The 24,810-nt window shown below is 39.9% G+C and overlaps 1 protein-coding gene and 1 long non-coding RNA gene across 2 annotated transcripts in view; both read right to left on the reverse strand.

Annotated features, from left to right (window-relative positions):
* The window catches only part of LOC111611445 (uncharacterized threonine-rich GPI-anchored glycoprotein PJ4664.02-like), a 53,598-nt gene extending 39,042 nt beyond the window's left edge, over positions 1 to 14,556 (reverse strand). The window contains exons 1-12 of the mRNA XM_023348251.1: positions 14,529 to 14,556; positions 14,313 to 14,444; positions 14,020 to 14,190; positions 12,960 to 13,004; positions 12,703 to 12,834; positions 12,410 to 12,580; positions 6,375 to 6,419; positions 6,117 to 6,248; positions 5,824 to 5,994; positions 4,765 to 4,806; positions 4,507 to 4,647; positions 4,214 to 4,384 (exon numbers count right to left, since the gene is read on the reverse strand). Of these exons, the coding sequence (XP_023204019.1) occupies positions 4,214 to 4,384; positions 4,507 to 4,647; positions 4,765 to 4,806; positions 5,824 to 5,994; positions 6,117 to 6,248; positions 6,375 to 6,419; positions 12,410 to 12,580; positions 12,703 to 12,834; positions 12,960 to 13,004; positions 14,020 to 14,190; positions 14,313 to 14,444; positions 14,529 to 14,556 (1,381 nt within the window). The remainder of the gene's footprint in view (positions 1 to 4,213; positions 4,385 to 4,506; positions 4,648 to 4,764; positions 4,807 to 5,823; positions 5,995 to 6,116; positions 6,249 to 6,374; positions 6,420 to 12,409; positions 12,581 to 12,702; positions 12,835 to 12,959; positions 13,005 to 14,019; positions 14,191 to 14,312; positions 14,445 to 14,528) is intronic.
* A 4,748-nt stretch (positions 14,557 to 19,304) lies between these two features.
* Positions 19,305 to 19,865, reverse strand: LOC111611388. Its single transcript, XR_002754033.1, has 3 exons — positions 19,842 to 19,865; positions 19,587 to 19,727; positions 19,305 to 19,413 (listed from the first exon to the last, which is right to left on the reverse strand). It is a non-coding gene; the product is annotated as an uncharacterized LOC111611388 (long non-coding RNA).
* Positions 19,866 to 24,810: the final 4,945 nt, after the last annotated feature.

Here is a 24,810-nt window from a genome sequence, read left to right on the forward strand (position 1 = left end):
TGTCTTGCGCAGCAGGGCAGTGCAATAACCTGAGAGAAAAAAGATAGTAAATGCTAATATTAGTTAGCACTACCCTGAGAGGAATATTTAGGCTTTTATTTTGAAATTCCGTTACAAAACTTAACGCGGTGTCACTGTCGCTCCCCTTGATTAAGCTCATAATTACAATCCTCTGTACTGAATAGCTCTCTGATAGCAGACGGTGTCCATAAACAAGTTTACTAAATATTGTACAATAATTGAAAACAGAGATGTAACTTCTATCATGAATATAGATTAGCCAAAAACCCTCCAAATTACAATGAAATACTTCTACTTCTGGTGGGCGACGGAAGTAACACCCTTAATCGTTTCCCTAGTAAGCCTCCCAGGAATAAGGTTGATAGAATGTTCAGTTCCAATGGTATCAATGACATCAGCGGTTATGACGACACTCTATGATACCACAAAGGAGTCTCTCTCTTGAATGTAGCTCGCAGACAGAGTTTTCTCAGACCTGTTCCTCAGTTCTATCGCGACAGATCACTCTTCAGAGCAAGTTCGAAATTAATCGAAGCAAGCGGGATATCGATTCCAGATATTACACGCCTTTCAGAGAAGCAAGAATTTACCAGAACATCGACATGAAGCAACAACAGATTGCTTGTGAACATGAAGCTTTTCCACCTGAGCTTTCATGGGTCGACATTATGGACCTGAACATCCAAGTCGACTACGACGCTGTCATTTTCCCTTTCGAGGAAGACATAGACAACCCCATTGAGCCGGAAGACGGATCAACAGAGATCCAGGGGGAATCAAGTCCTTCCGGCGACTTAGAGAATCCAACATCATTGGAAGTCGAGCAGGAAACAACTCCCTCTGCTGGCTTCGAGATTACCCCCTCGGTGGAAGTCGTGGAAGAGTCAAGCCAACACGTCATCGATCTCACAAAGCAGGTAGACGATCTTAAAAAAGAACTGCAGGGTAAGATTTTTGATCTCCATGAGGAAAGAGAACGAAGGATTGCATATCAGGCTGAAGTCAAATCACAGCAGGAGGAGATTCAAAAACTGCAAAAAATGGTAGTAAAAGAACATCACCTGCGAGTCAAACGCGAACATGAAAGAAACGTGCCAGAGATCCACGTATCAAAGGTTTCTTGCTCTACCAAAGTTACAGCCGACAAGAGCGTTCTTCAACAGTTGGACTACTTCAAGAGGGAGGCTGAAAAATACGCCTCCCGCAATAAAGGTCTGATAGAAGTAATGGTTGAAGAATATAGAGTGAGACTTAAATATGAGGAGCAGCTCAAAAGTCACACAGAGCAAGCTTCCAAATTCAAAGAACAGGAGGAAACAGTGAAATCTCTGCAGGGTCAGGTTGCAGACCTGAAGGTGAAGTTAAAACTTGCTCTGGAAAACAACCATCCTAGAGTCTCCACCCAACCAGAGGCTCCCCTGCAAATAGAAGGCTCCCTACGAACAGAGGAGTTCAAGGAAAGACAGACCTCCCATCAACCAGGGAGGTACGAGGAAAGACAGACCTCCAATCTATCAGGGAGGTCTAATGAAATACAGACCTCCCATCAACCAGGGAGGTATGAGGAAAGACAGACCTCCAATCTATCAGGGAGGTCTAAGGAAATACAGACCTCCCATCAACCAGGGAGGTACGAGGAAAGACAGACCTCCAATCAATCAGGGAGGTCTAACGAAATACAGACCTCCAATCAACCAGGGGTCTCCATGCATAGCGTGGCTCGGCCTTTGCACCGACCCACGCCCAGGTTGCAATCAGAGGAGTCCACGCAAAGCCAAACCTCCACACAAACATGGAGGTCAGAGGAAAGAGAGACGTCCATGCGACCAACCTCCACTGGTTGCATGAAGGGGCTTCATGTTGGCGTTGGCGTGAAGGCCAATCTATGCCCGGCGCGGCCTTTACGCCGACCCACACCCAGGTGGCACTAACCTAGTGGCACTAACCTAGGTCACTATCCAAACCTAGGTTTTGCTAACACTCGGCATTAATTGCTTGATTAATTGATCTCTCTAAATTGTCCTAAGGTGTGAATGTGTGTGCGCAAGGATAAGTGTGTTAGATGATGGATGGATGAATATTTGTTAAAAGTGTCTGACAGTAGAATATGAAACAGAGAATCTGCGAAAATGCATCTAGCTCTGCTACTGTCCAGAAACATCCAATCAGAACCAAAAGGCAAACCTTTGGTTCTGATTGGTTTCTAATGCTTTGAATGTGTCTCAGCACATTCAACGCATTAGACTACTAGTACACTGCAGCTACACAATTGGCAGAAAAACACCCTAATATTATATCATCATTGTTTATACTGATTTAGAAAACAAAATGCTGTACAGGTTTGTCAAAACTATTTCGACCCATATTAGAACTTTGCATTGATTTCCTTCATTTTAGTAGCTGCGATTTTGCCTAATCCACACATTTTCCCTAACCCCAAACAATATTAGTCTATTCCTAACCCTAACCCTAACTAAAACTTAATTAGCATCTTACCTCTAAATGTTACCCCTGACCCAAAACAATGAGTCCATCATATTAGGACCAAAGCCTGGTCCTAATATGATGGAACTAATGCAGTGTTTCTCAATTCTGGTCCTCAGGCCCCCTGCCCTTCATGTTTTAGGTGTTCCCCTTCTGCCACACACCTGGATTGAATCTGTGGGTGATTAACATGCTACTGCAGTACTTGATGACTGCAGAAGAGGTCATGCTGTTCTGGAACAGCTGTTCTGAAACAGAGACACACCTAAAACATGCAGAGCAGGGGGTTTAAGGACTGGAATTGAGAAGCACTAACCTAATATGACACTGGACATATAATGGTGCGTTCACACCAAATACGTTTTGAGCGTCAGGCGCAGCTGGTTTGCATTCAAAGTCTATGTGGAGGCGCGTCGAGGGCCGTTGCATCGCGCTTCAAGCCTCTAGCGCGGCGCAATTTGAACCATTTGACAAATCTAGCGCATCCGACACTCCACATAGACTTTGAATATAAACCAGACTCGCCTGACGCTCAAAACATGTTTGATGTTAATGCATCAGTAAAATTTTCAGTACCACTGGTAACAATGACATCAGCAGTGATGACATCACTCTTTGATGCATCAAATGAATCTCTCTCTTGAGTGTAGCACACAGGCTGTTTTTCAGACCTGTTCCTGTTTCAGAGTTATAAGTTATGAATCTTTTCCAGGAGTATTGTTAAAATTATTTGAAAGCACAGAATCAGCCCAGTACAGGTTCACATTCTCAGGTTAGAGAGACTCACCTGGTATAAAGTTAATTTTTTGGTACTGGAATCACATTTATTAATTTAATCAAAGCATGTCATCATGTCCAGAGCATAGTAGCATTTTGTTGCTTTTGCCACCACTTGATGATATGCATACAAGATATAACATAAACAGCACCATTCAGAGATGCAATGAGTTTATAGCAGCTGTTCCACCATGTCTGTAGTTCTGACGTTCTGCCATCACTGTGGTTCTAAAGAGCAGCTCAGAGATGCAGACTAAATTCTGTCTATTTTGAGTCTAACTGACTGTTTTGTGTCAGTTAGACTTTTGTTTTGAGTTAAATTTAGCTCGTTTTTTGTTAATTATGTCGCCACAGTTACTCGAAATGCCAACAAAAGTAATAGCTCCCCTCACAGGATTGAGCCGCACGTTTTGATATACGTATATATTGTGAGGGGGCCACGCAGCGGTACGAGCCGCATTAACGGTAGTAGGAAGCGGCAGTTATTTTGAGGTGTAGAACAATAGGGGCCTGCCATGCAATGCATAGGGATTACATCCCTATGCAATGCTATGGGCAGGCCCCTATTATTCAGAGAAACAATGAAATGATGACAAAGGATGGTATTGAGAAAGATTTCAATTATATAAGTGACTTTTAATAAAAAATCATTTGCTACAGGTAAGAAAAGGCACCATTTGTTCCTCTGTCCGTTAATAAGTAAGAGACAATACTGGACAGGAAGCCAGTCTATGACAGAGAAAACAACCATAAACACACAAGGTTGAAAGAGAACAACAGTCATTCCTCTCCACATTTGTGAAATGTATTAAAAATGATCTCAGAATGTTTTTTTGTACAATTCTGACCAGTTGTTTCTTGATTCATGGACAATGAATCAGAAAGATTTACCCTAAAATGTCAACCCAACAAACTCTCCAGATAAACTCACTGTATTGATCCTCAGCCTGGCAGTACTGTCCACCAGCAGGAATGCCACTGATGCATCCACATGTGTCACCAGTGATGTTGTCACATGATCCATATGTTACACACTGGTCACATGGAAAACGATATTGATCCTCACATCTGCACTGGTAATCACCACTGATTGGAGAGCAGACTGCAGACAAAACAAAGGAAATATTTCATCAGTTTCACAAGATGCAGCAATTTGTTTTATTGAAATTGGTTCAAATGTCTCTGTTAAAACCTCAGAATTCACTGAAAACTGTTTAGCTCTACCTGTAGTAATGTTAACATCAGAGATTCGTAATTTCCTGTTCATGCTGATGGTGTTGTTGATGTTCCTCAGCTTTTCTACAACTGTAACATCTGTGGAGTTCAGCTCAATGGAAAGCAGGTACTGATGGAAGACTGGTGGTCCTGTAGAGGCACAAATGAAAGAAGACATGAAGAACAAAAAGGATGATTACCAATGTAAACCTTTCAACTATGTACTGTTGAGTGACTGAGCAACATGAACCAGGCTTTCAGTCTTACTTGTTGGTTGTGGAGTTGTTGTGATTGGACATGCAGTAAAGTCTGTAAAGATGAAGACAGAAAAGGAGTAAGTGCTTGACACAAATCCATTCTCTGACATTCCTGAGGAAAATGGTTTTGCTCTCACTCTCAGTTAGCTCCAGTAGAACCAGGCCTCCCATCAATAACCTGAGTTTCAACGTTCCAAGTTATAAATATTTATTGAAAAGCGCCCAATGTCAGAATAACATCTAAAAAGTCACAGGTAGCCGATTTAACTCATTTTCTAAATCCAATATGGCTGCCATACATAATGACTGCAAAAATTGCAGTTATGTGTTTTTGGCACATGTTATTATTTGTATGCCATTAAATAAGTCAAAGACATACACATAACTGTGTAAAATTAATGTACAATCAGAAAAAAACAATGCTATTATCTTAAATTGCTTCTTCTGGTTAGTTGGTCACTATAGTTAGTACAACCTGCTAGTTTTCCATCTGGCTTTAAGGCTAGCTGTTTAATTAGTTGAAGCCTATCCTTTAATCCTACAAGTATTTGTATTATCCAATAATATTGCAACACTTTAATAGCAGGTGGTGTTGTTAATAGATGTATAAACTTATCTAACCGTCAATATCAGAGATACTGATGCAGAAATTTAGTTTGATTTGGCATTAAGTTCCTGTTACCTAAAGAACTAAAATTACTCATTTGCTATGAAAAAATGAAACGATGATAAAGAATGGTATTTAGGAAGAATTTAAATGCATTAAAGAAGCTAAAGTTTCAATAAGTTTGATGGTACTAGACAGTAAACCAGTCTATGAGAGTTTAAACCATCAGACACAGACCAAGCTTCAAGGAAAAATGCTGACAACAGTCAGGATCCAAGAACTTTATTTCTTCAAATATTTAAAGATTAGATTTTCCTCATTGGTGTTAAATGTATAAAAATTATCTCTTTGTACTTTGTTTCATGCAAGTCTGACCAGTTGATTCTTGATTCATGGACATTACATGATACAGAAAGATTTACCCTAAAATGTCAACCCAACAAACTCTCCAGATAAACTCACTGTATTGATCCTCAGCCTGGCAGTACTGTCCACCAGCAGGAATGCCACTGATGCATCCACATGTGTCACCAGTGATGTTGTCACATGGTCTATATGTTACACACTGGTCACATGGAAAACGATATTGATCCTCACATCTGCACTGGTAATCACCACTGATTGGAGAGCAGACTGCAGACAAAACAAAGGAAATATTTCATCAGTTTCACAAGATGCAGCAATTTGTTTTATTGAAATTGGTTCAAATGTCTCTGTTAAAACCTCAGAATCCACTGAAAACTGTTTAGCCCTACCTGTAGTAATGTTAACAGCAGAGATTCGTAAGTTCCTGTTCATGCTGATGGTGTTGTTGATGTTCCTCAGCTTTTCTACAACTGTAACATCTGTGGAGTTCAGCTCAATGGAAAGCAGGTACTGATGGAAGACTGGAGGATTTGTAGAGGCACAAATGAAAGAAGACATGAAGAACAAAAAGGATGATTACCAATGTCACCATTTCAACTATGTACTGTTGAGTGACTGGTTAACATGAACCATGCTTTCAGTCTTACTTGTTGGTTGTGGAGTTGTTGTGGTGATTGGACATGCAGTAAAGTCTGTAAAGATGAAGACAGAAAAGGAGTAAGTGCTTGACACAAATCCATTCTCTGACATTCCTGAGGAAAATGGTTTTGCTCTCACTCTCAGTTAGCTCCAGTAGAACAAGGCCTCCCATCAATAACCTGAGTTTCAACGTTCCAAGTTATAAATATTTATTGAAAAGCGCCCAAATTAAGAACTGATACTTAAAAACCAATGGGTAGCAAACCATTTATCAAAATCCAAAATGGCTGCCACACATAACCACCTGCTTTTGGCATCAGTTATTGTTTGTATGCCTGTAAATCATTCAAAAACATTAACATATCTGAACAATGTTAAAAAATCAAAACTGAGAGAAAAAAATTGCAATTAGCTTCAATTGCTACATCTTGTTAGCCTTGTTTGACACAGTTAGCAAACCCTGCTGGTTTTCTATCTGGCTTTTAAGCTAAGTGATACATTAGTTGAAGCCTATGCTTTTATCCTACAGGCAGTGACGTGCGGTCAGGGGAGGCAGGTGAGGCAGTGCCTCACCAGCCATCATGGAAAGAAAGAAAATATATAATCATAAAGTAATTTAAATTGTTATATTCATCCGGTGGTTTGTACTAAAAAATATTTAATTTTCATGTAGCTTCACCAATTTCGATTTTTATTTGTTCAAAATCGCTGAATTTTCTTATTTTCCCATTCAAATGCTTGGAAGCGATGCCGGTGAGGCAGCAGCGAGCTCTGCCTCACCTTGGATTGCGCAACCCCTGGCTCTGCGCTGGCTGCTAAGCGGAGAGAGCATGTTGCTGTACGGCGTCAATAAAATGGTTTAAACAAATTTAATATGTGAACTTATTTCCAATAATTTAGCTTATGTATATAATGTACAGTGCTTTTTGTCACCAACTGTGTTTGTGTAACGTGTTTCGTGTAATGAGCGATTATAAACGGCAGAGAACAGGTTCGAGGTGAGGCAGGCAGTTCTCTTGCCTCATGGCAGAGGGCGCTCAAGATCCCAGACGTTCGTCTTGTTCACTCCTCAACTGCCGAGTAAGTGACAGCGAGCCAGGCTAAACGATTCGGGAAGCAAGTCAAGTGCAGCGATAGATTTTGTGAGCTACAGTTTGTATGTGTAAGGATGCAGAAGTGAAACATAACCTGTAAACTGCTGTCAATCTATGCATCTATTTGCAAATCTGATTCTGATGACGTCAGTGCCTCACCAGCTATGAACCTCACCGCACGTCACTGCCTACAGGTATTTGTTTTATCCAATTTCATTGTAATACTTTAAAAGCAGGTGGCGCTATTTTTAAATGTATATGCTTATCTAATGGTGAAATATAAGAGGTACTGATGCAGAAATGGATTTTGACTGGACATTAAAGTCGTGTGAATCAAAGTTTAAGAAGAACTAGAAAATTTCTAAAGAAATTTAAACAAGGCCTGCCAAAGTGTGCCTGTCGGTTGGCACACTTCGTGGGCGTTCTGATGCTACAAATTAGCATCAATGCTAAAGTAAGCTACAATGTACTCAATAGCATGTGGAGATTGACAAACATGTTGAGTAACATGGACTTATACCATTCAGTATGTTGAAATTAGTGTACAAGTTAAAATGAGCCAAACTGCTAACATTAGCCAAAATGTTGTCAGTAGCATGTGGAGCATCACTCCATTCAGTGTACTCAGCATGGTTAATAAATAAGAAAAATAGCTAAAAGCTTCTTTTAGGGAAAAGGCTAATGCTAATGGGGGCAGTGAAATGCAAAGGTTTGTGCTAAGGTTAATTTACTGTCTTGCGCAGCAGGGCAGTGCAATAACCTGAGAGAAAAAAGATAGTAAATGCTAATATTAGTTAGCACTACCCTGAGAGGAATATTTAGGCTTTTATTTTGAAATTCCGTTACAAAACTTAACGCGGTGTCACTGTCGCTCCCCTTGATTAAGCTCATAATTACAATCCTCTGTACTGAATAGCTCTCTGATAGCAGACGGTGTCCATAAACAAGTTTACTAAATATTGTACAATAATTGAAAACAGAGATGTAACTTCTATCATGAATATAGATTAGCCAAAAACCCTCCAAATTACAATGAAATACTTCTACTTCTGGTGGGCGACGGAAGTAACACCCTTAATCGTTTCCCTAGTAAGCCTCCCAGGAATAAGGTTGATAGAATGTTCAGTTCCAATGGTATCAATGACATCAGCGGTTATGACGACACTCTATGATACCACAAAGGAGTCTCTCTCTTGAATGTAGCTCGCAGACAGAGTTTTCTCAGACCTGTTCCTCAGTTCTATCGCGACAGATCACTCTTCAGAGCAAGTTCGAAATTAATCGAAGCAAGCGGGATATCGATTCCAGATATTACACGCCTTTCAGAGAAGCAAGAATTTACCAGAACATCGACATGAAGCAACAACAGATTGCTTGTGAACATGAAGCTTTTCCACCTGAGCTTTCATGGGTCGACATTATGGACCTGAACATCCAAGTCGACTACGACGCTGTCATTTTCCCTTTCGAGGAAGACATAGACAACCCCATTGAGCCGGAAGACGGATCAACAGAGATCCAGGGGGAATCAAGTCCTTCCGGCGACTTAGAGAATCCAACATCATTGGAAGTCGAGCAGGAAACAACTCCCTCTGCTGGCTTCGAGATTACCCCCTCGGTGGAAGTCGTGGAAGAGTCAAGCCAACACGTCATCGATCTCACAAAGCAGGTAGACGATCTTAAAAAAGAACTGCAGGGTAAGATTTTTGATCTCCATGAGGAAAGAGAACGAAGGATTGCATATCAGGCTGAAGTCAAATCACAGCAGGAGGAGATTCAAAAACTGCAAAAAATGGTAGTAAAAGAACATCACCTGCGAGTCAAACGCGAACATGAAAGAAACGTGCCAGAGATCCACGTATCAAAGGTTTCTTGCTCTACCAAAGTTACAGCCGACAAGAGCGTTCTTCAACAGTTGGACTACTTCAAGAGGGAGGCTGAAAAATACGCCTCCCGCAATAAAGGTCTGATAGAAGTAATGGTTGAAGAATATAGAGTGAGACTTAAATATGAGGAGCAGCTCAAAAGTCACACAGAGCAAGCTTCCAAATTCAAAGAACAGGAGGAAACAGTGAAATCTCTGCAGGGTCAGGTTGCAGACCTGAAGGTGAAGTTAAAACTTGCTCTGGAAAACAACCATCCTAGAGTCTCCACCCAACCAGAGGCTCCCCTGCAAATAGAAGGCTCCCTACGAACAGAGGAGTTCAAGGAAAGACAGACCTCCCATCAACCAGGGAGGTACGAGGAAAGACAGACCTCCAATCTATCAGGGAGGTCTAATGAAATACAGACCTCCCATCAACCAGGGAGGTATGAGGAAAGACAGACCTCCAATCTATCAGGGAGGTCTAAGGAAATACAGACCTCCCATCAACCAGGGAGGTACGAGGAAAGACAGACCTCCAATCTATCTGGGAGGTCTAACGAAATACAGACCTCCAATCAACCAGGGGTCTCCATGCATAGCGTGGCTCGGCCTTTGCACCGACCCACGCCCAGGTTGCAATCAGAGGAGTCCACGCAAAGCCAAACCTCCACACAAACATGGAGGTCAGAGGAAAGAGAGACGTCCATGCGACCAACCTCCACTGGTTGCATGAAGGGGCTTCATGTTGGCGTTGGCGTGAAGGCCAATCTATGCCCGGCGCGGCCTTTACGCCGACCCACACCCAGGTGGCACTAACCTAGTGGCACTAACCTAGGTCACTATCCAAACCTAGGTTTTGCTAACACTCGGCATTAATTGCTTGATTAATTGATCTCTCTAAATTGTCCTAAGGTGTGAATGTGTGTGCGCAAGGATAAGTGTGTTAGATGATGGATGGATGAATATTTGTTAAAAGTGTCTGACAGTAGAATATGAAACAGAGAATCTGCGAAAATGCATCTAGCTCTGCTACTGTCCAGAAACATCCAATCAGAACCAAAAGGCAAACCTTTGGTTCTGATTGGTTTCTAATGCTTTGAATGTGTCTCAGCACATTCAACGCATTAGACTACTAGTACACTGCAGCTACACAATTGGCAGAAAAACACCCTAATATTATATCATCATTGTTTATACTGATTTAGAAAACAAAATGCTGTACAGGTTTGTCAAAACTATTTCGACCCATATTAGAACTTTGCATTGATTTCCTTCATTTTAGTAGCTGCGATTTTGCCTAATCCACACATTTTCCCTAACCCCAAACAATATTAGTCTATTCCTAACCCTAACCCTAACTAAAACTTAATTAGCATCTTACCTCTAAATGTTACCCCTGACCCAAAACAATGAGTCCATCATATTAGGACCAAAGCCTGGTCCTAATATGATGGAACTAATGCAGTGTTTCTCAATTCTGGTCCTCAGGCCCCCTGCCCTTCATGTTTTAGGTGTTCCCCTTCTGCCACACACCTGGATTGAATCTGTGGGTGATTAACATGCTACTGCAGTACTTGATGACTGCAGAAGAGGTCATGCTGTTCTGGAACAGCTGTTCTGAAACAGAGACACACCTAAAACATGCAGAGCAGGGGGTTTAAGGACTGGAATTGAGAAGCACTAACCTAATATGACACTGGACATATAATGGTGCGTTCACACCAAATACGTTTTGAGCGTCAGGCGCAGCTGGTTTGCATTCAAAGTCTATGTGGAGGCGCGTCGAGGGCCGTTGCATCGCGCTTCAAGCCTCTAGCGCGGCGCAATTTGAACCATTTGACAAATCTAGCGCATCCGACACTCCACATAGACTTTGAATATAAACCAGACTCGCCTGACGCTCAAAACATGTTTGATGTTAATGCATCAGTAAAATTTTCAGTACCACTGGTAACAATGACATCAGCAGTGATGACATCACTCTTTGATGCATCAAATGAATCTCTCTTGAGTGTAGCACACAGGCTGTTTTTCAGACCTGTTCCTGTTTCAGAGTTATAAGTTATAAGTTATGAATCTTTTCCAGGAGTATTGTTAAAATTATTTGAAAGCACAGAATCAGCCCAGTACAGGTTCACATTCTCAGGTTAGAGAGACTCACCTGGTATAAAGTTAATTTTTTGGTACTGGAATCACATTTATTAATTTAATCAAAGCATGTCATCATGTCCAGAGCATAGTAGCATTTTGTTGCTTTTGCCACCACTTGATGATATGCATACAAGATATAACATAAACAGCACCATTCAGAGATGCAATGAGTTTATAGCAGCTGTTCCACCATGTCTGTAGTTCTGACGTTCTGCCATCACTGTGGTTCTAAAGAGCAGCTCAGAGATGCAGACTAAATTCTGTCTATTTTGAGTCTAACTGACTGTTTTGTGTCAGTTAGACTTTTGTTTTGAGTTAAATTTAGCTCGTTTTTTGTTAATTATGTCGCCACAGTTACTCGAAATGCCAACAAAAGTAATAGCTCCCCTCACAGGATTGAGCCGCACGTTTTGATATACGTATATATTGTGAGGGGGCCACGCAGCGGTACGAGCCGCATTAACGGTAGTAGGAAGCGGCAGTTATTTTGAGGTGTAGAACAATAGGGGCCTGCCATGCAATGCATAGGGATTACATCCCTATGCAATGCTATGGGCAGGCCCCAATTATTCAGAGAAACAATGAAATGATGACAAAGGATGGTATTGAGAAAGATTTCAATTATATAAGTGACTTTTAATAAAAAATCATTTGCTACAGGTAAGAAAAGGCACCATTTGTTCCTCTGTCCGTTAATAAGTAAGAGACAATACTGGACAGGAAGCCAGTCTATGACAGAGAAAACAACCATAAACACACAAGGTTGAAAGAGAACAACAGTCATTCCTCTCCACATTTGTGAAATGTATTAAAAATGATCTCAGAATGTTTTTTTGTACAATTCTGACCAGTTGTTTCTTGATTCATGGACAATGAATCAGAAAGATTTACCCTAAAATGTCAACCCAACAAACTCTCCAGATAAACTCACTGTATTGATCCTCAGCCTGGCAGTACTGTCCACCAGCAGGAATGCCACTGATGCATCCACATGTGTCACCAGTGATGTTGTCACATGATCCATATGTTACACACTGGTCACATGGAAAACGATATTGATCCTCACATCTGCACTGGTAATCACCACTGATTGGAGAGCAGACTGCAGACAAAACAAAGGAAATATTTCATCAGTTTCACAAGATGCAGCAATTTGTTTTATTGAAATTGGTTCAAATGTCTCTGTTAAAGCCTCAGAATCCACTGAAAACTGTTTAGCTCTACCTGTAGTAATGTTAACATCAGAGATTCGTAATTTCCTGTTCATGCTGATGGTGTTGTTGATGTTCCTCAGCTTTTCTACAACTGTAACATCTGTGGAGTTCAGCTCAATGGAAAGCAGGTACTGATGGAAGACTGGAGGATTTGTAGAGGCACAATGAAAGAAGAAATGAAGAACAAAGAGGATGATTACCAATGTAACCCTTTCAACTATGTACTGTTGAGTGACTGATCAACATGAACCATGCTTTCAGTCTTACTTGTTGGTTGTGGAGTTGTTGTGGTGATTGGACATGCAGTAAAGTCTGTAAAGATGAAGACAGAAAAGGAGTAAGTGCTTGACACAAATCCATTCTCTGACATTCCTGAGGAAAATGGTTTTGCTCTCACTCTCAGTTAGCTCCAGTAGAACCAGGCCTCCCATCAATAACCTGAGTTTCAACGTTCCAAGTTATAAATATTTATTGAAAAGCGCCCAATGTCAGAATTCCATCTAAAAAGTCACAGGTAGCCGATTTAACTCATTTTTAAAATCCAATATGGCTGCCATACATAATGACTGCAATAATTGCAGTTATGTGTTTTTGGCAAATGTTATTATTTGTATGCCATTAAAGAAGTCAAATATATTCACATAACTGTGCAAGTTTAATGTACAATCAGAAATAAACAATGCTATTATCTTAAATTGCTTCTTCTGGTTAGTTGGTCACTATTGTTAGTACAACCTGCTAGTTTTCCATCTGGACTTAAGGCTAGCTGTTTAATTAGTTGAAGCCTGTCCTTTAATCCTACAAGTATTTGTATTATCCAATAATATTGCAACACTTTAATAGCAGGTGGTGTTGTTAATAGATGTATAAACTTATCTAACCATCAATATCAGATACTGATGCAGAAATTTAGTTTGATTTGGCATTAAGTTCCTGTTACCTAAAGAACTAAAATTACTCATTTGCTATGAAATAATGAAATGATGATAAAGAATGGTATTTAGGAAGAATTCAAATGCATTAAAGAAGCTAAAGTTTCAATAAGTCTGATGGTACTAGACAGTAAACCAGTCTATGAGAGTTTAAACCATCAGACACAGACCAAGCTTCAAGGAAAAATGCTGACAACAGTCAGGATCCAAGAACTTTATTTCTTCAAATATTTAAAGATTAGATTTTCCTCATTGGTGTTAAATGTGTAAAAATTATCTCTTTGTACTTTGTTTCATGCAAGTCTGACCAGTTGATTCTTGATTCATGGACATTACATGATACAGAAAGATTTACCCTAAAATGTCAACCCAACAAACTCTCCAGATAAACTCACTGTATTGATCCTCAGCCTGGCAGTACTGTCCACCAGCAGGAATGCCACTGATGCATCCACATGTGTCACCAGTGATGTTGTCACATGGTCTATATGTTACACACTGGTCACATGGAAAACGATATCGATCCTCACATCTGCACTGGTAATCACCACTGATTGGAGAGCAGACTGCAGACAAAACAAAGGAAATATTTCATCAGTTTCACAAGATGCAGCAATTTGTTTTATTGAAATTGGTTCAAATGTCTCTGTTAAAGCCTCAGAATCCACTGAAAACTGTTTAGCTCTACCTGTAGTAATGTTAACATCAGAGATTCGTAAGTTCCTGTTCATGCTGATGGTGTTGCTGATGTTCCTCAGCTTTTCTACAACTGTAACATCTGTGGAGTTCAGCTCAATGGAAAGCAGGTACTGATGGAAGACTGGAGGATTTGTAGAGGCACAAATGAAAGAAGAAATGAAGAACAAAAAGGATGATTACCAATGTAACCCTTTCAACTATGTACTGTTGAGTGACTGATCAACATGAACCATGCTTTCAGTCTTACTTGTTGGTTGTGGAGTTGTTGTGGTGATTGGACATGCAGTAAAGTCTGTAAAGACGAAGACAGAAAATGAGTAAGTGCTTGACACAAATCCATTAAATAAGTCAAAGACATACACATAACTGTGCAAATTTAATGTACAATCAGAAAAAAGCACTGCCATTGGCTTAAATTGCTTCTTCAATCAATTAATCAAAATTTATTTGTATAGCACATTTCAGCAGCAAGGCATTTCAAAGTGCTTTACATCATTACAAACACAGAAACACAATGCAACATAGAATCAACAATCAAAACATGACATTAAGTCAGGTTCCATCATTAAATTTGTAATTTATTACGTTTCAAATACAATCCTAAACAAGTGGGTTTTTAGTCGAGATTTAAAGGAAGTCAGTGTTTCAGCTGTTTTACAGTTTTCTAGAAGTTTGTTCCAGATTTGTGGTGCATAGAAGCTGAAAGCTGCTTCTCCTTGTTTGGTTCTGGTTCTGGGGATGCAGAGCCGAACCAGAACCTGAAGACCTGAGAGGTCTGGAAGGTTAATACAATAACAGCATATCTTTAATGTATTGTGGTGCTAAGTCGTTCAGTGATTAACTAACAGAATATTAAAGTCTATTCTTTGAGCTACAGGGAGCCAGTGGAGGGACTTTAAAACTGGTGTTATGTGCTCTACCTTCCTGGTTTTAGTGAGAACTGTTAAACCGATTAATTTGTTGGACAGACCTGTGAAGACGCTGATGCAATAATCAATACGACTGAAGATGAATGCATGAATGAGTTTCTCTAGAACTGGCTGAGACATTAGTCCTTTAATCCTGGAAATGTTCTTCAAGTGATAAAAGGCCAACTTTCTTCTGGTTAGTTGGTCACTATAGTTAGTACAACCTGCGAGTTTTCCATCTGGATTTAAGGCTAGCTGTTTAATTAGTTGAAGCCTATCCTTTTATCCTACAAGTATTTGTATTATCCAATAATATTGCAACACTTTAATAGCAGGTGGTGTTGTTAATAGATGTATAAACGTATCTAACCGTAAATATCAGAGATACTGATGCAGAAATTTAGTTTGATTTGGCATTAAGTTCCTGTTACCTAAAGAACTAAAATTACTCATTTGCTATGAAATAATGAAATGATGATAAAGAATGGTATTTAGGAAGAATTTAAATGCATTAAAGAAGCTAAAGTTTCAATAAGTTTGATGGTACTAGACAGTAAACCAGTCTATGAGTGTTTAAACCATCAGACACAGACCAAGCTTCAAGGAAAAATGCTGACAACAGTCAGGATCCAAGAACTTTATTTCTTCAAATATTTAAAGATTAGATTTTCCTCATTGGTGTTAAATGTGTACAAATTATCTGTGTGTGCTTTGTTTCATGCAAGTCTGACCAGTTGATTCTTGATTCATGGACATTACATGATACAGAAAGATTTACCCTAAAATGTCAACCCAACAAACTCTCCAGATAAACTCACTGTATTGATCCTCAGCCTGGCAGTACTGTCCACCAGCAGGAATGCCACTGATGCATCCACATGTGTCACCAGTGATGTTGTCACATGGTCTATATGTTACACACTGGTCACATGGAAAACGATATCGATCCTCACATCTGCACTGGTAATCACCACTGATTGGAGAGCAGACTGCAGACAAAAATATTAAAATTCTCTGAATATTTTTCCTATGATCCTGTAAAACTGATTTTCAGATCTTGCATAAGATCTGAAGCTTATGCTTTATAGATGAGCTTCAGATCTTTATGAAACAGCATAAAGCTGTTGCAAGAAAATCCAAGATCAGTTGAGCTTGATGGGGGAATGGTATATTTGTGTTTATTGGTCTTACCAGTACTAATGTTAACATCAGAGATCTGTACGTTCCTGTTGATGCTGACGGGATAGTTGATGCTCCTCAGCTCTTCTACAGCTGTAGCATCTGTGGAGTTCAGCTCCACATAAAGCATGTACCAATAGATGACTGGAGGAGCTGGACAGGTATAAAAGAAAAATTTAGAACAGCAGATAGAGTTGGTGAAGTGTGTTCCTTTGAGATTTCTACTATTGCATATTGTTTACTCATTAACAAGGTTTTCAGTCTTACTTGTTGGAGTTAAAGTTGTTGTGGTTGGACATGCTGTGAAGTCTGGAAAGATGAAGACAAAGAAGAGGAACTGATTTATAAGTGTATTTATATACACTCATATGCTAAAGACAAGCAGCTTTGCTCTAATATGACAGTCTTTCTCAAACTGTGTTCTCAGGACCACTGGTGGCCTGTGGGAGCCCCCTAATGGTCCGCTAGGTACTGCATATAAACGACAGTTTGTTTGCCTTGATGTTAGCTTAAAATCCAACGCTACAGCTAGCTTACCAAAGGACTGCGTTAAAAGTAATAATTTATTATTAGTTTGTTAGTGCACATAACACATGGTAGTGAAGAACGTCTTTTTTATTTCCATGTGTTATTATTAGAAAGTATAATTGCAAAGCTTAGACAATTTCAGAATCTATAAATAATTCAAAATGCCCAAGCAAACGTGTTCATGGCTTTGTCGTACCCAGTCACATTTACCAAACAGCACCACTCTTCATTAGGACAAACAAAGAAAACAATAATACGCAAGTTAAGAAGCTAATATTTTGATTTCAGGTTGCATCATATATTAAGATGTGTTATCATGGGGCAGTTTCAGATTAGGTGGTCCGTGACTGTTTGTTAAATGGGTTAAATGGTCCTCAGCCTGAAAACGTTTGAGAAACACTGCTCTAGGTCAACCTCAAGTTTAATTGTCTCTCTCTGTACTGACTGAGTCACTGCTGATTGGTAGACGGTAAAGTAGTAATGCTTCTCAACAGCAGGTGGTGCTGTTTCACAATTTTTACTTTGCCTCAGAACTTAACATGACGCACAGAAAACTATAGGGTAGAAGCAAAACGCCTCATCATCATACACTCTTTTCTCACTGAGGTTGGGAGGGGTGCTGGTGTTTATCACAAGTGCTCAAAGGGTGTAAGGTGGGGCCAACCTGTACAGGTCGCCAGTCCATCGCAGCTCCTAATAATATTGCAAAACAAAGTAATTTAAAGTAATATCCAATTCACTGATCCTAAATACCTCTGCAAAGGTCTTAAAATCAGTTACTGTCCCCTTTTGCTCTGCTGGGAGAGAGGCCTATCTGACAGTCCTATGAGGTCATGTCTGGTTAGCAGTAGTTGTCTTACTTTTGCTAATTTAGCAACTTCCACAGTAGTAATCAAAAGGTTTGTTAAAAATCAGTGAATCTAGCATGTACATTGAAAGAACTCACTGTATTGATCCTCAGCCTGGCAGTACTGTCCATTAGCAGGAATGCCATTGATGCATCCACATGTGTCACCAGTGATGTTGTCACATGATCCATATGTTACACACTGGTCACATGGCCAACGATACTGATCCTCACATCTGCACTGGTAATCACCACTGATTGGAGAGCAGACTGCAGACAAAAATATTAAAATTCTCTGAATATTTTTCCTATGATCCTGTAAAACTGATTTTCAGATCTTGCATAAGATCTGAAGCTTATGCTTTATAGATGAGCTTCAGATCTTTATGAAACAGCATAAAGCTGTTGCAAGAAAATCCAAGATCAGTTGAGCTTGATGGGGGAATGGTATATTTGTGTTTATTGGTCTTACCAGTACTAATGTTAACATCAGAGATCTGTACGTTCCTGTTGATGCTGACGGGATAGTTGATGCTCCTCAGCTCTTCTACAGCTGTAGCATCTGTGGAGTTCAGCTCCACATAAAGCATGTACCAATAGATGACTGGAGGAGCTGGACAGGTAAAAAAGGAAAATGTAGAACAGCAGATAGAGTTGGTGAAGTGTGTTCCTTTGAGATTTCTACTATTGCATATTGTTTACTCATTAACAAGGTTTTCAGTCTTACTTGTTGGAGTTAAAGTTGTTGTGGTTGGACATGCTGTGAAGTCTGGAAAGATGAAGACAAAGAAGAGGAACTGATTTATAAGTGTATTTATATACACTCATATGCTAAAAAATAAATAGCTTTGCTTTGATGTGACATGCTAGGTCACCATCAGATGGAGTCATTCTCTCTCCGTGTCGACTAACAGAAACACTGGCAGTGTCATAGCTTTTGGTAGACATCAATGTAGCACTGTTTATGAACAGCAGGTGGTGCTGTTTGAAAATTTTACATTGTCTCACAATTTCACATGACGCACAGAAAACTATAGGGTAGGAGCAAAACGCCAACAACCCCAAATAATATCCATCTAATCCATCCATCATCATCATACACTCTTTTCTCACTGAGGTTGGGAGGGGTGCTGGTGTTTATCACAAGTGCTCAAAGGGTGTAAGGTGGGGCCAACCTGTACAGGTCGCCAGTCCATCGCAGCTCCTAATAATATTGCAAAACTAAGTAATTTAAAGTAATATCCAATTCACTGACCCTAAATACCTCTGCAAAGGTCTTAAAATCAGTTACTGTCCCCTTTTGCTCTGCTGGGAGAGAGGCCTATCTGACAGTCCTATGAGGTCATGTCTGGTTAGCAGTAGTTGTCTTACTTTTGCTAATTTAGCAACTTCCACAGTAGTAATCAAAAGGTTTGTTAAAAATCAGTGAATTTAGCATGTACATTGAAGGAACTCACTGTATTGATCCTCAGCCTGGCAGTACTGTCCATTAGCAGGAATGCCACTGATGCATCCACATGTGTCACCAGTGATGTTGTCACATGATCCATATGTTACACACTGGTCACATGGCCAACGATACTGATCCTCACATCTGCACTGGTAATCACCAGTGATTGGAGAGCAGACTGCAGACAAAAAAAATTTTAAAATCTCTGACAGGATCTTGGTAAAAGTATTCAAACTGATTTTTAGAGCTTTATGCTCTGCTTTTCCAAGATCAGAGGTGGATCAACTTCAGTTGATCCAAGATCAATTGAGGTTGATGGGGGAATGGTATATTTGTGTTTATTGGTCTTACCAGTACTAATGTTAACATCAGAGATCTGTACGTTCCTGTTGATGCTGACGGGATAGTTGATGCTCCTCAGCTCTTCTACAGCTGTAGCATCTGTGGAGTTCAGCTCCACATAAAGCATGTACCAATAGATGACTGGAGGAGCTGGACAGGTATAAAAGAAAAATTTAGAACAGCAGATAGAGTTGGTGAAGTGTGTTCCTTTGAGATTTCTACTATTGCATATTGTTTACTCATTAACAAGGTTTTCAGTCTTACTTGTTGGAGTTAAAGTTGTTGTGGTTGGACATGCTGTGAAGTCTGGAAAGATGAAGACAAAGAAGAGGAACTGATTTATAAGTGTATTTATATACACTCATATGCTAAAGACAAGCAGCTTTGCTCTAATATGACAGTCTTTCTCAAACTGTGTTCTCAGGACCACTGGTGGCCTGTGGGCGCCCCCTAATGGTCCGCTAGGTACTGCATATAAACGACAGTTTGTTTGCCTTGATGTTAGCTTAAAATCCAACGCTACAGCTAGCTTACCAAAGGACTGCGTTAAAAGTAATAATTTATTATTAGTTTGTTAGTGCACATAACACATGGTAGTGAAGAACGTCTTTTTTATTTCCATGTGTTATTATTAGAAAGCATTATTGCAAAGCTTAGACAGTTTCAGAATCTATAAATAATTCAAAATGCCCAAGCAAACGTGTTCATGGCTTTGTCGTACCCAGTCACATTTACCAAACAGCACCACTCTTCATTAGGACAAACAAAGAAAACAATAATACGCAAGTTAAGAAGCTAATATTTTGATTTCAGGTTGCATCATACATTAAGATGTGTTATCATGGGGCAGTTTCAGATTAGGTGGTCCGTGACTGTTTGTTAAATGGGTTAAATGGTCCTCAGCCTGAAAACGTTTGAGAAACACTGCTCTAGGTCAACCTCAAGTTTAATTGTCTCTCTCTGTACTGACTGAGTCACTGCTGATTGGTAGACGGTAAAGTAGTAATGCTTCTCAACAGCAGGTGGTGCTGTTTCACAATTTTTACTTTGCCTCAGAACTTAACATGACGCACAGAAAACTATAGGGTAGAAGCAAAACGCCTCATCATCATACACTCTTTTCTCACTGAGGTTGGGAGGGGTGCTGGTGTTTATCACAAGTGCTCAAAGGGTGTAAGGTGGGGCCACCCTGGACAGGTCGCCAGTCCATCGCAGCTCCTAATAATATTGCAAAACAAAGTAATTTAAAGTAATATCCAATTCACTGATCCTAAATACCTCTGCAAAGGTCTTAAAATCAGTTACTGTCCCCTTTTGCTCTGCTGGGAGAGAGGCCTATCTGACAGTCCTATGAGGTCATGTCAGGTTAGCAGTAGTTGTCTTACTTTTGCTAATTTAGCAACTTCCACAGTAGTAATCAAAAGGTTTGTTAAAAATCAGTGAATCTAGCATGTACATTGAAAGAACTCACTGTATTGATCCTCAGCCTGGCAGTACTGTCCATTAGCAGGAATGCCATTGATGCATCCACATGTGTCACCAGTGATGTTGTCACATGATCCATATGTTACACACTGGTCACATGGCCAACGATACTGATCCTCACATCTGCACTGGTAATCACCACTGATTGGAGAGCAGACTGCAGACAAAAATATTAAAATTCTCTGAATATTTTTCCTATGATCCTGTAAAACTGATTTTCAGATCTTGCATAAGATCTGAAGCTTATGCTTTATAGATGAGCTTCAGATCTTTATGAAACAGCATAAAGCTGTTGCAAGAAAATCCAAGATCAATTGAGATTGATGGGGGAATGGTATATTTGTGTTTATTGGTCTTACCAGTACTAATGTTAACATCAGAGATCTGTACGTTCCTGTTGATGCTGACGGGATAGTTGATGCTCCTCAGCTCTTCTACAGCTGTAGCATCTGTGGAGTTCAGCTCCACATAAAGCATGTACCAATAGATGACTGGAGGAGCTGGACAGGTATAAAAGAAAAATTTAGAACAGCAGATAGAGTTGGTGAAGTGTGTTCCTTTGAGATTTCTACTATTGCATATTGTTTACTCATTAACAAGGTTTTCAGTCTTACTTGTTGGAGTTAAAGTTGTTGTGGTTGGACATGCTGTGAAGTCTGGAAAGATGAAGACAAAGAAGAGGAACTGATTTATAAGTGTATTTATATACACTCATATGCTAAAGACAAGCAGCTTTGCTCTAATATGACAGTCTTTCTCAAACTGTGTTCTCAGGACCACTGGTGGCCTGTGGGAGCCCCCTAATGGTCCGCTAGGTACTGCATATAAACGACAGTTTGTTTGCCTTGATGTTAGCTTAAAATCCAACGCTACAGCTAGCTTACCAAAGGACTGCGTTAAAAGTAATAATTTATTATTAGTTTGTTAGTGCACATAACACATGGTAGTGAAGAACGTCTTTTTTATTTCCATGTGTTATTATTAGAAAGCATTATTGCAAAGCTTAGACAGTTTCAGAATCTATAAATAATTCAAAATGCCCAAGCAAACGTGTTCATGGCTTTGTCGTACCCAGTCACATTTACCAAACAGCACCACTCTTCATTAGGACAAACAAAGAAAACAATAATACGCAAGTTAAGAAGCTAATATTTTGATTTCAGGTTGCATCATATATTAAGATGTGTTATCATGGGGCAGTTTCAGATTAGGTGGTCCGTGACTGTTTGTTAAATGGGTTAAATGGTCCTCAGCCTGAAAACGTTTGAGAAACACTGCTCTAGGTCAACCTCAAGTTTAATTGTCTCTCTCTGTACTGACTGAGTCACTGCTGATTGGTAGACGCTAAAGTAGTAATGCTTCTCAACAGCAGGTGGTGCTGTTTCACAATTTTTACTTTGCCTCAGAACTTAACATGACGCACAGAAAACTATAGGGTAGAAGCAAAACGCCTCATCATCATACACTCTTTTCTCACTGAGGTTGGGAGGGGTGCTGGTGTTTATCACAAGTGCTCAAAGGGTGTAAGGTGGGGCCAACCTGTACAGGTCGCCAGTCCATCGCAGCTCCTAATAATATTGCAAAACAAAGTAATTTAAAGTAATATCCAATTCACTGATCCTAAATACCTCTGCAAAGGTCTTAAAATCAGTTACTGTCCCCTTTTGCTCTGCTGGGAGAGAGGCCTATCTGACAGTCCTATGAGGTCATGTCAGGTTAGCAGTAGTTGTCTTACTTTTGCTAATTTAGCAACTTCCACAGTAGTAATCAAAAGGTTTGTTAAAAATCAGTGAATCTAGCATGTACATTGAAAGAACTCACTGTATTGATCCTCAGCCTGGCAGTACTGTCCATTAGCAGGAATGCCATTGATGCATCCACATGTGTCACCAGTGATGTTGTCACATGATCCATATGTTACACACTGGTCACATGGCCAACGATACTGATCCTCACATCTGCACTGGTAATCACCACTGATTGGAGAGCAGACTGCAGACAAAAATATTAAAATTCTCTGAATATTTTTCCTATGATCCTGTAAAACTGATTTTCAGATCTTGCATAAGATCTGAAGCTTATGCTTTATAGATGAGCTTCAGATCTTTATGAAACAGCATAAAGCTGTTGCAAGAAAATCCAAGATCAATTGAGATTGATGGGGGAATGGTATATTTGTGTTTATTGGTCTTACCAGTACTAATGTTAACATCAGAGATCTGTATGTTCCTGTTGATGCTGACGGGATAGTTGATGCTCCTCAGCTCTTCTACAGCTGTAGCATCTGTGGAGTTCAGCTCCACATAAAGCATGTACCAATAGATGACTGGAGGAGCTGGACAGGTAAAAAAGGAAAATGTAGAACAGCAGATAGAGTTGGTTAAGTGTGTTCCTTTGAGATTTCTACTATTGCATATTGTTTACTCATTAACAAGGTTTTCAGTCTTACTTGTTGGAGTTAAAGTTGTTGTGGTTGGACATGCTGTGAAGTCTGGAAAGATGAAGATAAAGAAGAGCAACTGATTTACAAGTGTATTTATATACACTCATATGCTAAAAAATAAATAGCTTTGCTTTGATGTGACATGCTAGGTCACCATCAGATGGAGTCATTCTCTCTCCGTGTCGACTAACAGAAACACTGGCAGTGTCATAGCTTTTGGTAGACATCAATGTAGCACTGTTTATGAACAGCAGGTGGTGCTGTTTGAAAATTTTACATTGTCTCACAATTTCACATGACGCACAGAAAACTATAGGGTAGGAGCAAAACGCCAACAACCCCAAATAATATCCATCTAATCCATCCAACATCATCATACACTCTTTTCTCACTGAGGTTGGGAGGGGTGCTGGTGTTTATCACAAGTGCTCAAAGGGTGTAAGGTGGGGCCACCCTGGACAGGTCGCCAGTCCATCGCAGCTCCTAATAATATTGCAAAACTAAGTAATTTAAAGTAATATCCAATTCACTGACCCTAAATACCTCTGCAAAGGTCTTAAAATCAGTTACTGTCCCCTTTTGCTCTGCTGGGAGAGAGGCCTATCTGACAGTCCTATGAGGTCATGTCTGGTTAGCAGTAGTTGTCTTACTTTTGCTAATTTAGCAACTTCCACAGTAGTAATCAAAAGGTTTGTTAAAAATCAGTGAATCTAGCATGTACATTGAAAGAACTCACTGTATTGATCCTCAGCCTGGCAGTACTGTCCATTAGCAGGAATGCCATTGATGCATCCACATGTGTCACCAGTGATGTTGTCACATGATCCATATGTTACACACTGGTCACATGGCCAACGATACTGATCCTCACATCTGCACTGGTAATCACCAGTGATTGGAGAGCAGACTGCAGACAAAAAAATTTTTTAAATCTCTGACAGGATCTTGGTAAAAGTATTCAAACTGATTTTTAGAGCTTTATGCTCTGCTTTTCCAAGATCAGAGGTGGATCAACTTCAGTTGATCCAAGATCAATTGAGGTTGATGGGGGAATGGTATATTTGTGTTTATTGGTCTTACCAGTACTAATGTTAACATCAGAGATCTGTACGTTCCTGTTGATGCTGACGGGATAGTTGATGCTCCTCAGCTCTTCTACAGCTGTAGCATCTGTGGAGTTCAGCTCCACATAAAGCATGTACCAATAGATGACTGGAGGAGCTGGACAGGTATAAAAGAAAAATTTAGAACAGCAGATAGAGTTGGTGAAGTGTGTTCCTTTGAGATTTCTACTATTGCATATTG

Source organism: Xiphophorus maculatus, chromosome 15 (assembly GCF_002775205.1).
Source record: "Xiphophorus maculatus strain JP 163 A chromosome 15, X_maculatus-5.0-male, whole genome shotgun sequence".
NCBI classification, from domain to species: Eukaryota; Metazoa; Chordata; class Actinopteri; order Cyprinodontiformes; family Poeciliidae; genus Xiphophorus; species Xiphophorus maculatus.